This window comes from Liolophura sinensis, chromosome 8 (assembly GCF_032854445.1).
Source record: "Liolophura sinensis isolate JHLJ2023 chromosome 8, CUHK_Ljap_v2, whole genome shotgun sequence".
In the NCBI taxonomy this organism is placed as follows: Eukaryota; Metazoa; Mollusca; class Polyplacophora; order Chitonida; family Chitonidae; genus Liolophura; species Liolophura sinensis.
Genome location: NC_088302.1, coordinates 19,216,192 through 19,231,749, shown reverse-complemented (window position 1 = coordinate 19,231,749; position 15,558 = coordinate 19,216,192). Strand labels below are relative to the sequence as shown.

The 15,558-nt window shown below is 40.3% G+C and overlaps 1 protein-coding gene across 1 annotated transcript in view; it reads left to right on the top strand.

The window, feature by feature from the left end:
- The first annotated feature begins 8,961 nt into the window (after positions 1-8,961).
- The window catches only part of LOC135473276 (acid-sensing ion channel 4-A-like), a 46,539-nt gene continuing 39,942 nt past the window's right edge, over positions 8,962-15,558 (top strand). Inside the window, exon 1 of the mRNA XM_064753124.1 lies at positions 8,962-9,508. Coding sequence (XP_064609194.1) covers positions 9,045-9,508 — 464 coding nt within the window. The 5' untranslated portion in view covers positions 8,962-9,044. The remainder of the gene's footprint in view (positions 9,509-15,558) is intronic.

The following is a 15,558-nucleotide window of genomic DNA, read 5'->3' as shown; positions in this document are numbered from 1 at the left end:
TTTAATGATGGACAGCACAGCTTTTTTGAGTAATTCCAGACTAGTGACGTTTAATAAATTGTAATAATAAACATCATTGAATATTTTTTACGTCATTTTGTTTTAAACCATGATGCTAGGGATGCGTACAAGTTGCTTCTATTTTTATTTATCTATTGAGTACATAATTATTTGAATGGTGTGTTACGCCGAACTCCAGAATAATTCACTAATACCGAGCAGTCATGGTGGTGGGAAGAAATAGGTTGCTACTATCTAAGCATTTACGTGAACAGCTAGAATGAAGGTAAATTGATTTCATCGTTGACATGTGGTCGCCGCCCAGCTGTGCTGTTTATACATAATGAACAAAAGACATTAAGCTGTAGCACATTAGAGCCCCTATGCTGTCTTAAATTCTCTGTATGCATTTATGTACCTCTTCATATAAGTACGATTCTCACAATCTCCATTTCAAGGCGGTGCGTTTTTTGCCTTTTCCGGAAAAGTGACAGCCATAAGATAAAGTTGAACTGTGATCGGAGCAGAAAAGTACGCGTCAGTTTCTGGAGCGGTTGACAATGAAGTTATGGCATGTGTTTTTTAAGGTCTGACAGGTGACTTTAATATTTTATAAGTTTTCCTGCGGACTGTTGGTTTAAGAGGGTGAGTTCGCTGTCAATACAAGGATGGAGATCACAAACACTGGCCAGATGTACGCTTCCCATGGGAGGCAGGTAAACCAAGTAATGTCCTGGGGGAGAAAGAGAAGAGAGAGAGAGAGAGAGAGATGAGAGAGAGAGAGAGAGAGAGAGATGGAGAGAGAGAGAGAGAGAGAGAGAGAGAGAGAGATGAGGGGGGAGAGATGAGAGAGAGAGAGAGAGAAGAGAGAGAGGGAGAGAGGGAGAGAGGAGGGAGAGAGAGAGAGAGGGGAGTGAGAGAGAGAGAGAGGGAGAGAGAGAGGAGAGAGAGAGAGAGGAGAGAGAGAAGAGAGAGAGAGAGAGAGAGAGAGAGGGAGAGAGAGAGAGAGAGACGCCATGATTAACCACAAGTTGGACTTCGGTCATTAGGATGGTCGGAATTACTGTTCTTTGGTAAATATTTAAGTAAATAGAGTTCCCACAGTCCTTGGTGATAGGATTACACCAAATGGATGTTCATTTACGGTTAAACCGAACACGAGGCTAGGTGTGCAGATTAACAGAATGGTAGATAACGGCTGGTGTAAACACCTGAGATTCTAACCTGAGCTTAGTACGGACAATGTGTGCTTTACTAACTCAAATAAGAGATTTGGATACATGATGACATGGACTTTGTGCAGGATGTAGTAGCTGTTACACATTTGTCCTTCTAGTCCTTGAGCGAGTGTTTACACTTCCCACTGACTGCCATTTTGTAAGTATAGGCAACAAGCCTCGTTTTCATTTCAACATGGCGAGAATTGTCTATACATCATGGGTGAGGCGAAAAGCATGGATGAGAAGGATTACCCGAAATACAGCACAGATCTGAGTGACAAGATTACATTAAATATACCACTTTCTTGTAACTCTGAGCTACAAGAGGATATCAAACACACCACCGTACTGAATGACGCGATTAACTAAATATGTAACACGATAACACCAAATACATCACGGTTCTGAGTGACAGGATTACACCAAATGCACCACAGCTTTGAGTGACAGAATTACACCAAATACACCACAGCTCTGAGTGGCTGGATTACACCAAATACACCACAGCTCTGAAGGACATGATAGCTTCGAACCCACAACATTTCTCATTGACAAGATTTCACCAAATACGCCACAGTTTTGAGTGACAAGATTACACCAAATACACCACAGCTCTGAATGACAGGATAGCTTCGAACCCACAACATTTCTCATTGACAAGATTTCACCAAATACGCCACAGTTTTGAGTGACAATATTACACCAAATTCGCAACAGTTATGTGTATGAGGATTGTGCCAAATACACCACAGTTCTGAGTGAAAAGATTACACCCAAATGCACAACAGTTATGTGTATTAGGATTGCGCCAAATACATCACAAGGATGAATGACTAGAAAAACACCTGAATAAGAGGATCACAACAAATACACCAAAGTTTTGAGCAACACTATTGTATCGAATGCACAATCGTTCTGAATGTCAGAGTTAAACGAAATACACAACAGATCTAAATGACTGGATATATTGCACCAAAATAAACCAAATATGCAGAAGTGTGTGTGTCGGGAATACGCCATAATATGTTGTCGAATTTGCCAGTGTGGATGAAGTGGCAGATATCAAAATGATGCTCAGTGAACTTAAGCACCATTATCTGAAGATAATAACCTGGTTCGAATGTTTCGGTTTTATGTCACATCTAATCTTAATGGAGAACAGTACACCCCGGAAATAAATCTGTAGCAGCGCTGACCTCTTCTGTTCCTTAATTCCTGTACTATGCATAACTGTTTCTGTTTGGTTGTGCTAGTAAAACAGAGGTAGGTCACAAGTATTGCAGTGTAAAAGCACAGCTGATATAGCTTGGGACCTGGCTGTACAGGCTGGTAATGTTGAGCCATCATCTCTCACAGTAACAGGACAGTCTCAATGCCGATAACCTCATTGTAGAGGCCACGGAGATTCGGGTTCAATACTGAGTAGGGTCATACACAAGAACTTAAAACTGACTTTGGTATTATCTCGCTTGGCAACCGGCAGAATGGGATAGGCCAAATGTTACAAGAAGATGGTACAGCGATTTAACTAAAGTAACGTTAAAATGGATATACTAAGGAAGCAGGGAGCACAACGTGGACATTTTTACAGTGTCGCTATACAAGAATACTATGCTGAAGACGTCGAAAACAGAAAGATGTTACACACACTCGGAAGACCAAATTCATCGCTGCATTGAGGGCCGTTGCCAAGCATTACCAGCCAAGCAATATAAACCTAAGACAGGCAACCCATGGCCACACTGATGGTCAGATTTTGCAAACATAGGCAATACAAATCCACGCTCACATCACCTGGATGAGGTATTATTTAAGCGGGCAAATCATGTTTTATACAACGATAAAGCTAGTTACAGAAGCCTGATACAACTGACACATGGTGCACCGGTGGAGTTTGCAGCCTCATTCCTCGGCCGATATCTTAATGTAATTTTCGTTCAGGGAAACCTAGGGTCCCACAAACGCCCATTAAGCCACATAAAAGGTAATGGAAGCTTTATGGAGGCTTCCCACGCGGGCGTTATTATCCCATGTTTTACGTCCAACCCTTGATGCCATTACAGAACGATGTTAATGATGGCATGATCCGGGGGTTGTGTGGATGGGGTGAGAGACACACTCACACTTGTCAATTCTAATATGGCCTTATAACTGTTGTCGCACCCTCCAATAGTTCAATATTTAATACTTGGACATGGTGTAGGCCTACACAAAATGTGTGTTATAGTCTAATATGTCACAGGGCTAAACGCCTGCTGTGGGCATGCATGTGGCTAATACTGACTTGGAAAATCGCCTTGATTTACGTAGCTTCATAACAGATTAATAGGAGAAATGTATGACTTTCTAAAATCTCTTATTCTGTCAGATGAAATATATCACAATACACTGCGGAAACACGTCACCGCAAGACTTTGAAATATTCTACATTATTTTGGAAGTGTTACCCTTTCATCAAGGCCATGCACAGATTTCCAGATCGAAATATTACACAAAAAAGCGTTGAAATGAAAAAACCCTGAAACACATTTTAGCGTAGAGTAGCTGGCAAATGGCATTTCCTGCAATGATGTAAACACTTTTCACCATGACAATCATTTTCTAAGAGCCGTCCTAAAGTGGATCCAAGGGTTTAAACGACGAGATCTCATTGGTTAATAGCTGTCACTTGACGGGCACCCCTGACAAGGAGGTGGTCCGAGTTTAAATGCTTTAGCCAAGTCTCTCCGTCTTGCACTGGGAGAGCCTTTTCGATCGTTCTCTTCGCGTGATGACATTCGAAAAAGCGTCGTCGACTGGATACCCACTTCTGAAGACTTTCACATCCGAGTAACTAGGGTACAATAGGCCAGCCCTGGGCAATTGGCTGTCACGTCACTTGAGGCGAACATGGTTGAAGACACCAGGCTTAGACAAAATCCCAGAGTAGCGCGTATTTTATTCTTCGTTTCCTATCGCCTGCTACAACGTTGATTTCCAAAGTCTTAGAGCAAGGATAGCCCTGCGCAAAAGACCGTTGTGGCCATTGTTCTCGCTATTGATTGTACACGTCTCCAGAACAGACAGCCAGTCGTTCTTTCTTGTTTACAGCGTATTTCCAATGCAATTTCCAGTCAGTTATAGTTAACGATGCCGACAGGCTTGTATGCCAATGGTCCTATAGGACTTACCACCCGTAAAGGGCAATACACAGAAGACGTAAACAATCTGAGATAAAGAAGTGGGATACAAGGACATAGATAAGAACATTCTGGACAAGACTGTAAAACTACCCACCTAATATTTCGCTTAGAACGAGTTCGAATCCCGTTGTGGTCTCTGTCGTTGAATCTATTTATTTGTTTGATTAGTGTTTTAGGCCGTACCCATGAACATTTCACCTCTGCGATGGCGACCATCCGCATGTTGCTGGGAGACCTTCCCATATACGACCAGAGTGACCCATTAAGGGACGTGTGTTAAAAACGATCTCGGGAAGAGAACTTTATGGCGCAAAAATTGGCATTTCTATGTATATGAGCCCTTACTGCTGCAAAGTGTTGTATCTGTTAGGAAAGTATCAGTTTTGATATTTTCGCTATGATATTTTACTGTCACACTGTCATCGCTGCTCTGGGATTACTCCCTATGCTGTCCGTCTTTAATTATAATATATACATACAAACAGTCCTTTACAAAAGCCACATTTGCGGTGCTTTACTTGATAGGTGTTTTACACCGTACTTAAGAATATTTCAATTATACGACTGCGGCCAGCATTATGCATGGTGGGAGGAAATCGGGCACATTTACGGTATGACGGAGTCGTGCAAAGGGAGACAGTCGAGAGTTTTTTGTGATACTACAAAGGCGCACAGAATTTTTCATGCATGTGCATTTAATCAGTATTCAGATCATTTAATCAGTATTCAGATCATTTAATCAGTATTCAGATCATGTGCTGTTCTTATTTACAAGTCAACATTAGTCACAAATATATATCTCAGTTGCTCTTTGATCTCAACTCTGTATGTCCAACCCAACTGTTTTAATGAACTCAGTGCACATTAGCCCCTAGCCAATGGTCAAGCCGGATAAAACACAGTTATGAGGCAAAGCAATAGAAGTTCTAGACAATCTGTCCATATTTATTCACCAGTGGTTTATGGAGCTAAATGTAGCTGAGTGGGTAAGTTGCGTGATTTCGACGTGACACACGAGGTGTGCGTTCAGTTACTGCCAATCAATAAGGAATTGTGCATTATGTTGCGTTCACTGTTCGTATGGACTATCGAGAAATTAAACGACAGATGTTACGTCACGATATTGTCGATTATGTTTTATTATTTTGAGAGTTAGTGGCGAAGGGTGAAGACTTGTAACTCCTGAGTGCACCTTGGTTTAGTGTATGGTAGAGTGAGATTCGAATACAAGGCCCGTTCATTCTTTTTCATAATCTAGAGTTACTAGTGCTTTCACCACTAAATAAAAGGTTGACGTTGTAGATAGGACCGTTTATTCAGTTTCACGTTCGTTGAAGACCACTTGTCGTCCATGATATCAACACGCAAACCTTAAGTCACTCATGAGAAAGCTTGTCAGTCACTTATCAAAGGTCGGTAGTTTTCCCTGGGTTCTCCGGTTTCTTTCCTCCGCCCACAGAAACAGACCGACCACGTATAAGTAAAAACTTCTTGAATATTGTCTTAAACAGCCAGTCAATCAACAAAATCATAAGTGAATTATACTCCGTTACTTAAAGATTCATGATTGAGTCACCTGGCTTTGTTTAAATTATACGATAGCAGAGCACGTGTGCAATTGCAGATTGTGAAGCACATTGGTTCTAAAACTCCCATTTGGTTCCTATCAGGAAAAGATTCATCGACCGCCTTACGCAGGTAGTCCACCGCCAAGACGGGCTGATTAAATGACCCCACCCTGTTCTCATTACAATTATCGACCTGCAGGTAAACAACAAAGACACGAATCGATTACACTTTAATTCTCGTTTCCAGACAAATCAATGAGAATGTTATTTCATTAGTCACTATTGAGACGTTGAGGTGAGTGCAATTCGCAGAGCATTGTCAAGTGGCGAGGCCCTGAGGCTGTAAGCACGGTTCCAGATGACTGCGGGTTATAATTCCATCATTATCATTACCTGGTCAAAGCAATCCCTCTATGGCTGTATTAAACAGGTAGTAGAAAGCTATTGACATTAACTTCAACCTTTTCAGTCTCAACGATGATGTTTATGAAGGGCTCATATTGTGCACTCAGCAAGTCCACAGCAAGCTATGTTTATCACGAACATACACCGCCTGCCGAGTTTAAATAAAGCATACATTTTCAGCGTGAATAGGAGTGTAGGGTTTATAGTAACAGGCTGGGCCGTGTCACCGCATGTGGGTAGATCGATGGGCACCGTCCTTTAGTGCTGGACCTGTCACATCAGGTGCTTCCTCGGTACGTCCGGGGACAAGTGACTGTTAATTCCCTGGAGAGATAAGGTAGTCACTTGCAGTTACAGTTTTTCGTTCCACTACGCTTTACGGTGAAGTGAGGATGCGTCCCTGGGGAAAGGTGTATAGAGTACACAGAGTTCCCCTCTGTACAGGAACATACATGTACACACCAAGGCTTGCCCAAGGCTTCACTTCAGATGTATACTTACTAATAAATCTTACATAAGACCACACGTAATTTAGAACTACGTCAAAATATATATTCTGTTCCCTCAATATAATTAAAAACGTACAGCATAAAGAGTAAAACCAGCGCAGCGACGACAGTGTGATAGCTGGCAAATAGCTTCCAATTCGTTCGGCATTGTGGTGGGAGGCTCGGGCAAACCCACGACCATCCACAGGAGGCTGGTATACCTTCCCACGTACGGCCGTAGAGGAAGCCAGCATGAGCTGGACTTGAACTCGCAGCGGCGGTCGCTGATCGGAGGCTCCTTGGTCACTGCGCCCCGCTGGCGTGCTAACCACCACGGCCACGGAGGCCTCACAGATTATACTTTAATTTCAAAACAAGATGCGCGACACAGTTTACTACTCAGCTGCATTCATTTGCCTCAACATTAAATACCCGTCAAAGACGTCAATTAAATGTAACATTTTATGACGTTCGTGACGTTTACAGTCGTCTGTTATTGCCTCGCATCGCGGCGTCCTTGGCTCTATTAGATTGCTTTATTCTAATGGGTTATCATTTCCGTTTTTTATCTATTTACTTGTGTCATTTATTTCTTGTCACATGTCATATTTGTATCAAGTCTGTCCCTGCATTCGACAATGTCACAATCATATAGAATGGACTGGAAGAACAGTCTTCCCGCCAATTCACCCTACCGCCTCTATAGATTTCCCTTGCTGATAAAGATGTTCTATTACAGGGTATTATTTCTTAGGACGCGTTTACCCGCCCAGGGGCTGGGTTCCTTAACTTTTAAGTTGACCGTGAGCCCGGGATAATGTCCTCCCTTTAAACAGCCCGAGCTAATGAGATTCGCTGGCGCTCAGGTCGTGTGGAATCAGCAAGCGGGCGACAACCATTACCTCGGCAATCGCTGAGACGTTGAAGATTAGACAAGGACGAGCTAGCTTTAAGTAGGACTAAGTGTATCTTCACCAGTCCAGTCGATGAGACTGGACTGCGACAGAGACACGTTCGTCGAGCACCCATTCCAACGTGAAAAGCTTTCCATTTTGAACGCCATGTCGCGCTGCTAAGCAACCCTTAGGAAGCTCTGAAATTCCAGACTGAGGAGGCCCCTAAGCACTGTTAGAGAAGGAGGCCGCAAATGAAGTCGGTGACGGCCTAGTCAGAGGCACGAGCAGATTCTCGGCAACGGTAGATGCTATTTTCTCATTAATAAAGAGAAATAAGATAAGGGTTATTCATATCAATGAGTTCCTCGGCTAATAGTTTCATCTGACTCGAGTGGCATCGTGCCGCAATTGCGATTCCACCGGCGCGAACAATGCGTGTAAGTCGGGAACTGTAGACCACTGTAAACAATCAGTCAGCCACTCTCCTCTCGTGTAGCATCAATTAAGTCCGTAATGAGTCGGTAACCGGCAAAAATACAGCTCTCTCAAGGCCTGTCATCGACTTCCCTTTCACAGCAAGAAGCGAGGCCCAGGCCGGCAAAAATTAACTTTTACCTGTGTGCTGTGTGCTGACTATTGGTGCGACGTCACTGTGGAGAAAACGATCCTCCGCCACTCGATGCCGCATCGGTTTTCTCAGCGTGCGGTAGTGATCAGACTCGATGTAGCGGTCCTGCCAATAACAAAATAGTCAGCGTGGCTGGCAACACTGTGTAACGGTTCGCTCGTCGGAGGAGAGCCTTGGTGTGGAGTCGACTGCTAATCCCTGCCGTCAGCCACTGCTCGTCCGCTCTGATCACAACGACATTAACTTGTAATTTGGTACAGCCGTTTAAGGAAGGGAGTTTTACATCAGCAACTTACAAAAGAAAATGTCGCTAATGCACTGCTGTCTAAAATAATTGAACTGAGAAGAAGTGGGCTGAAGGTTTACCATACGTCTGGTGGAAAGAATGGATAGCCTTACAGGAGGGAAGATACCTGGACTAACGAGCTGAGATCAGCTATACATATATAGCTACATTTACGGAATATTTTGCAGATAACGCCGACGGAAGTTTCATTCTTCATTAGCAGGATTTTACGAGGGTTTTCTCCGGTATATTTTACTGCGTATGTGTCTTCCAAACTTACTTTTCGAGGAAGTGTTTTTTCTTTGTTTCTGTTTCTTGGGAAATACAGACCCTACCTTGTGTCTGTGTTGAATTGGTCGTATATTGTGAAAATGATGGATAAAGTTCAAAGAGATGAAGAGAATAACACAAAGTTTCGCCGGAGTCCACCACACCAAGCTGAGCTAGAAGGTTTGCTGCCAAGGAACACCTATGTGGAGGATACAATGCAGAACCGCGTGTATTCACCGGTAAGGAAAGAGCCATTAGGGCTGTACGCCGAAAGTCTCGTTCCCCTGACGGACTCCGCCATTGACCGTGGCACCATTTACTCCAATTCTGAGGTGTTTGATTCCTTGGAAAAACTTCGAGCCGAAATCGAAGCTCTCCGTTCATCTGTGTGTTCCCGAGTTCGGGACAAAGAGGACAGAGTTTACGAAACGATTGACACGAAACAGCGTGGCCGAAAAAAGCCCGATAACAACCCTCCGTCTAACCGCATTGTTCAAAGCGCTAAGGACAGTGGATTTCATAGATTACGTCTCATCATTGATCCTAGTGTTGGTGGATTAAGAAGGTAAGTTTTGATCCCTAGATAGCATTTCGTGAATGCAGTAAATTTTAGGCTTTGCATTCTAACATAACAATTAAACTTTTTAGTCTGTATTCCAGAATTAATTTGAAAAATTCCTTACTGGCTAAAGTATAAGTATGTCATAAAATCATTCATAGGTTTCTTTCCTAATATAATTGCCATCAGAAAAGCTGACGCATAAATGTTATAACCATGTCAAATTTACATATGAGACATTTTTCCTTTGAATGTGAACGAATGGCCAATAATCTCGGATATAAATCAAACTAACCGGATATACATCAGAAAAATGCATGTCTTCCTCAAAGGTGAAGTCTGAAATAATTTGACAGACAAGCGTAAATCTGTCTATCGCAGGTATTACCTATTATGATGACGTGTTACATGTGCCACTTAGTACTGCTATAGCCTTCAGCTAATGAGGGTAACAATTAAATACAAGAAAGAAAGAAAAGCATTTCCACAATTTCATACATACATGCATGGTGCATCTACCTTGTGCATATTCGTATGGTTAAACTACGCTATGACCAAACTGGGAATTGTCTGATTAAAATTTATTAATCAAGTGGCAATCAGTAAAACAGATAAATGAAATATATTCTCCACATATTCACCACAACGATAAATATCTGGTTTTGCAACGGTCAAAAAGGGCTTAGTCAGAATTCAAAACGTTTTCTTGATGCATAGATTACAGTCTGTTTCATTTGCGGGTGCTATTATTCAAACCCCAATATCTGAAATTAGAAACTTTTGACAACAATGCATTTACACGTGTTAATAATGGTGGGATAAATTAGTGTCTTAAACGACAGTGCTGACGGTTGTTATCAGTGAAGTGAATAAAGTGTGTATTGATATAGGGAGCTAGTTGGTCTCTCATGTCGGACCCGTACAGCGCTGATCCGTATCGCGGTTCCTACACAGTCTCCATACACGTGTGCGTTGAATGTCAGGGCGCAAGAGACAAAATCTGCCTGCGTCCATATCGCGGAGTCTGAGTTGCTGCGGGACGTGGAATTTGGCATATTATGCTGTTAGTAATTCGGCTCTTGGTTCCACAGCGTATAACACAACCTCAAAATATCACAGTACGCCTTACTTCTGATGCACAGGGGCTGTGACATTTAACAGTTGATCAACAATTATGGGGATTGTTCGGGGAGAGTTTGGTGACCACAGTTGCATTAACGTGCCGAGATATGACAACATCAGTCCGATGATCGACGCAGTGGCCGCAAAATTGTATAATGTGAACAGCTCTCCTTATATATCAAAGTTATACATTTCGGGTGTTGTACCAGGAAGGTTTAGGGAATTAGAGAATACTCGGTGTATATAGCCAGAGACGGTTATTACATGATGACTTTAGCTCAAAAATCCATGAAAGATGAAAACTAAAGTATAAAATGAACACAGGTCGTTCCATTTTTATTTAAATGACGGGGCGAGGAAGACCTGCATTTTGGGGAATCACTGTGCATGTATACGACACATATTCTGCATTGAGCAGGCCCTATAGGCCTATATCATAGAAACTATGTATATTACTCGCAATAAATTGTTAAACTAAAACTTACATCGCGACAGAGTATGTTTGTTAAGAGTGCATTTTCAATTGTTTAGATCATAAAACAAGATAAAATATTGGCAGCAATACGCATCTCTGTGCGTTTATGTCAAATCTGATGTCAGCGATGCACATGTATTGAACTAGCCACAGAAAACATGACTCACAGCATTTGCATTTCAATGGTATATAATACTTTACTGTCTTTCTATTCCGTACATCGACACCGATGCTATATTATAAAAGAAAACGCAAGGTCTACCAGCTGTAACCAGAATGCATTTAGGCTGCTTGTGTCAAGAAATCAAAACACTGTGACACTAAAATCATTTCAAACAGAAGATCAGGCTTGAATTTTTCAATCGCAAATTTCTCATGTGCTTTGTAATTAATCGGTCTTACATTAATTAATCTTACATTTCTTTACCGTTGAACTAGGCTATGAGTACATTCATGTCAGAGACATATTTCGACTTCCATTATCAAACCCTGTTTCATTTTCTACAAGATTTATGCCGATAATACATTAATACATATAAAGGTTTGGATAATTTAATAACTAATGCCTATACAGAGTAACATAAGAATCATGAAAGAAGAAATGTTAATAAACAAATATATAAATAAGCCTGCAGTACGAATCAAAATATTGTTTTCAAATAGAGTTGCTGGCCTTGCGGATGGTCGTGGGTTTCTTCCCACCATAATGTTGATCGCCATAGTATAAGTATTATTCTTGAGTATGGCGTAATACATCAATCAAATAAATAAATAAATAAATAGACTTTCTGGTTTTGGATTATGTAGAACAACGTAAGTATTTTTTATTCTGTCTTGAACTTAATGTACTTCTTAATGTGTTTATGCTTTTCAAAAACGGATGCTCAACAAATCTTGCGCAGCATATGTGACTCCTTGTTATTGGATACAAAAACAACAACCATGTCACTTAGTATATAACTCGCACTTTACTAAAGTTCAAAAATGTAAAATCACGTGAAAGTGAATAGTAAAATAGACCATATTATCATTTTATATTTTGTAGTTATAAGGTAAATTTTAGTGAAATGATGGACAAATTAAATCGTATTTTAAAATTTTCAGAAGTTAAAATAATGTGTCTTTTTTTTTTTACATTTCCACATTTTTTAAACCATCTTTAAAAAATATTTTTTTATACATTTAGAGCGCTGTAATATCCATTAAGTGTAAGTAGTTTTTATTTTAAACATAATTATATAATTTTACTGTGATATGTTACATGATTATATACAGGTATCTATCTATGAAATTTTACAATTAAATACATCTGCTGGTTTAATAAGTTGTTTTAATACAAATACAAGTATAAAAAAATTAAGCTGGTTATCGTTTTCTGTACTGCAAGAATATAGGAAAATCAGTCTTCTATTGCAACATATGTCTGACCCCAGTCATATATTTTAACAAACAAAAATCCTCAATTAATCAAATAAAAATATGTAAATATATATATTATAGGTTAGACAGGATTGTCATAATATACTATGTATAGGGAATCTTTACCAATAGTTTTATAACTTGACAGTGACTATTACAGCTCAATATGCGGGTAGGACAACACTAGCCCAGTAACACCGTTATTAATACATTTACGCCTAGTGGTTTGTCAGAAACGAAGGTTCCATTCTCGTCCATGCAGCTATCACTCATCCACAATAACTGACCACCGTTGATAGCAAAATTTATTAAAAATTAAGAGTTTGGAGTACAACGTAAAAACAACAACAGAATTAAATAAATAAACCACGAGGTTCGCTTGTTTACATGCATATATGTTGACAGCCTATACACCTGTTCCTGATAGAAACGTTATTAGGCACACTGTAATGATGATGTCGTCATTAACAGAATAACCAGGTGAGAGATATACCTGTCTCCTCACCTGCACAAACCTAATTAACCGACTCATAGTTAGTGCACTTTGTCACGATCACGTTTCGTTTTCGCCTAGAGGCGTTAGAGAGGCTAGAGCATGTTGCAGCACGATTTTCGTGGCATCTTAATTCTAACACTGGCCAGAATACCCAGGCCTCCATTACTGTTTATTCAACAATTTTCTACGTTTCGTCAAATTTTGAAAATGTCGTTATTTACTGTGTGCTTCTAAGTTTGCCCTCAATTTCAAAATTGTAGGTCTGTTTGTAAATGTTGTAACAACATTGGTCCTGAAATTTTAAAACAAATAAAATAAAGTAGTATGTTAATAGTTCCATTATATAAATAATGGCTTAATATATTTATGTATTTAAGATTCTATAACAACATGTAATTAAATGTATTTTTTCGAAAATTCAAATTATTTTAGTTCAATTTTCAAAACTTTTGTCTCTATCAAATGCTCTTTTGTTTACAGATCACATATTTCTGTATCTATTTTGTTTCAGATATTATATTTGTGTTTGTGTTTTGTGAAATATAAGTCTTAAGCAACCGTTGCTACGTGTATGTTGCATACATACGTACATTCGTTTATGCCACAGCCATGCTGGCAAAATTAGCGCAGCTTGTATAATAACTATAATTTCATCATGCACATAAGTTTGACTAAGACTAGCTACATTTTATATATGTGTGTGTGTATAAATGATTACATACATACAATAAAGCTTATTTTCAGGCAAAATTATCGCTGTGTTATATTTCCGTACTCATTGAAAACTCTTCTGTGAGGAGTCAAAGTGCCACTGTTGACATTTAGCTTCACCGCACGTGCCATCTGGTGTTCAAAATAACAAAATACTGTAGACGATCTTAGACATAGGCCTAATCCTTCTCTCGGGAGTTGTAATCCAGTAAATAAAAATGATCTTCATACTTGCAGCAAAATATTTGAAATACTTTAACTTTTTAACTTAGGCGAGTCAAGACAATCTGAACAAAAGCTATTTTGTTTTTTTTGTACACTGCTTGATACCTGGCAATCCATGTGTTACAGAGCTGAATTGCTATCACTTTGTCTTAGAGTACCTGTATATATAGTTTCGTAAATAACTACGTCGCTGCCAGCATTAAAATAACATCAGATCATGCAGACATATCATGTTTTGTGTAAATAATTTATCCCCGTTAAGCTTCAAACTCTTGTGCACCGTATCTATGAGTACATATGTTACCCTGCTTGATATTAAAGGTTATATGATGGTAATACGAATATACAACATTTCCTGGCCAGAAACGAAACCTTCCGGCTCTTCGCCCGTACCACACTTGTTGTCCGCGTATTCTCACAGCTGTTATTAATAGGCTTTATTCTCTGTTAAATCCCCGGATAGATATAACAAAGCAAGCCTTTGATGACAGGTGCGTACGTTATGGATGCCTTATATGTATGATGTGAAGGTACTGGTGTCTTTTGACTCGTACTGTGTGCACGTGGGCCTCATACCTTGTCTCACAACAGGCTTGGGCTCTCCAAGCTGTTGTTCACCGGTGAATTACAGGTGACAGACTTTAGTCCAATCGTAGTATAGCCAACTCTCATGCGGCGTGTTGTCAGATAAGTGTTTAGCATCTCCAAACATGTTCACAGGTAACAGATGGTGGCACTTCACTGCACGAGGCACCATGGTACTGAGCGCTACTAAGCTGTGCAAAACTCGTTCTTTTTTTTTAACACGCTAAGTGGCTGTAAATTCGGACTTTATTGCCACCATGTCTGTTCTTGCCTCACTACTTCACTACGGCTAACACAGTAGATTAACGTCAGATATAACACTTGCGACCTAATATCTTGTTTCTGAGTTTATTAATGATGGAAGCGGCTTTGTTATCTCGAGCCTATCGATAACCTTGCATATTATCATAACTTAATGAACTTGTCGCTCCCCTGGTAGGAAACTGAACAATGATTTAGATTCCGTGTACAAGATAGACGCATTATACGAAATGGTTCAAATATGTATACCTGGTAACAGTTGTTCTTTTTTAGTGCAAGGTTTGGGTGTGGCAAATTTGGCGGCAAATTTGAAAACCGTGTATGAACCTTAATTAGTTTTTTGACGTCCCTCAAATCTTCTTTAGTTATACTGGAACAATTGCAATGTCAAATCCAAGCTCAGGAATTGTCTTGAATCCAAGTTTATATTTATTTATTTATTTATTTGTGCTTTACGCCGTACTTAAGAATATTTTACTTATACGACTGCGGCCAACATCATGGTGAGAGGAAACAGGGCAGAGCCTTGGGGAAACATATGACCATTTGCGGGTTGCTGGCAGATCTTCCCACGTACGGCCGTAGAGGAAGCCAGCATGAGCTGGACTTGAACTCGTAGCGACAGCATTGGTGGATGGCTTCTGGGACATTGTTCCGTGCTGGCGTGCTAATCCCCTCGGCCAGGGAGGCCTTTTCCCAAGTTAATACAGTTCAGCTTGTTCAAATTCAGGCCGTATACATCGGTGCATGTATAAAGCTTAA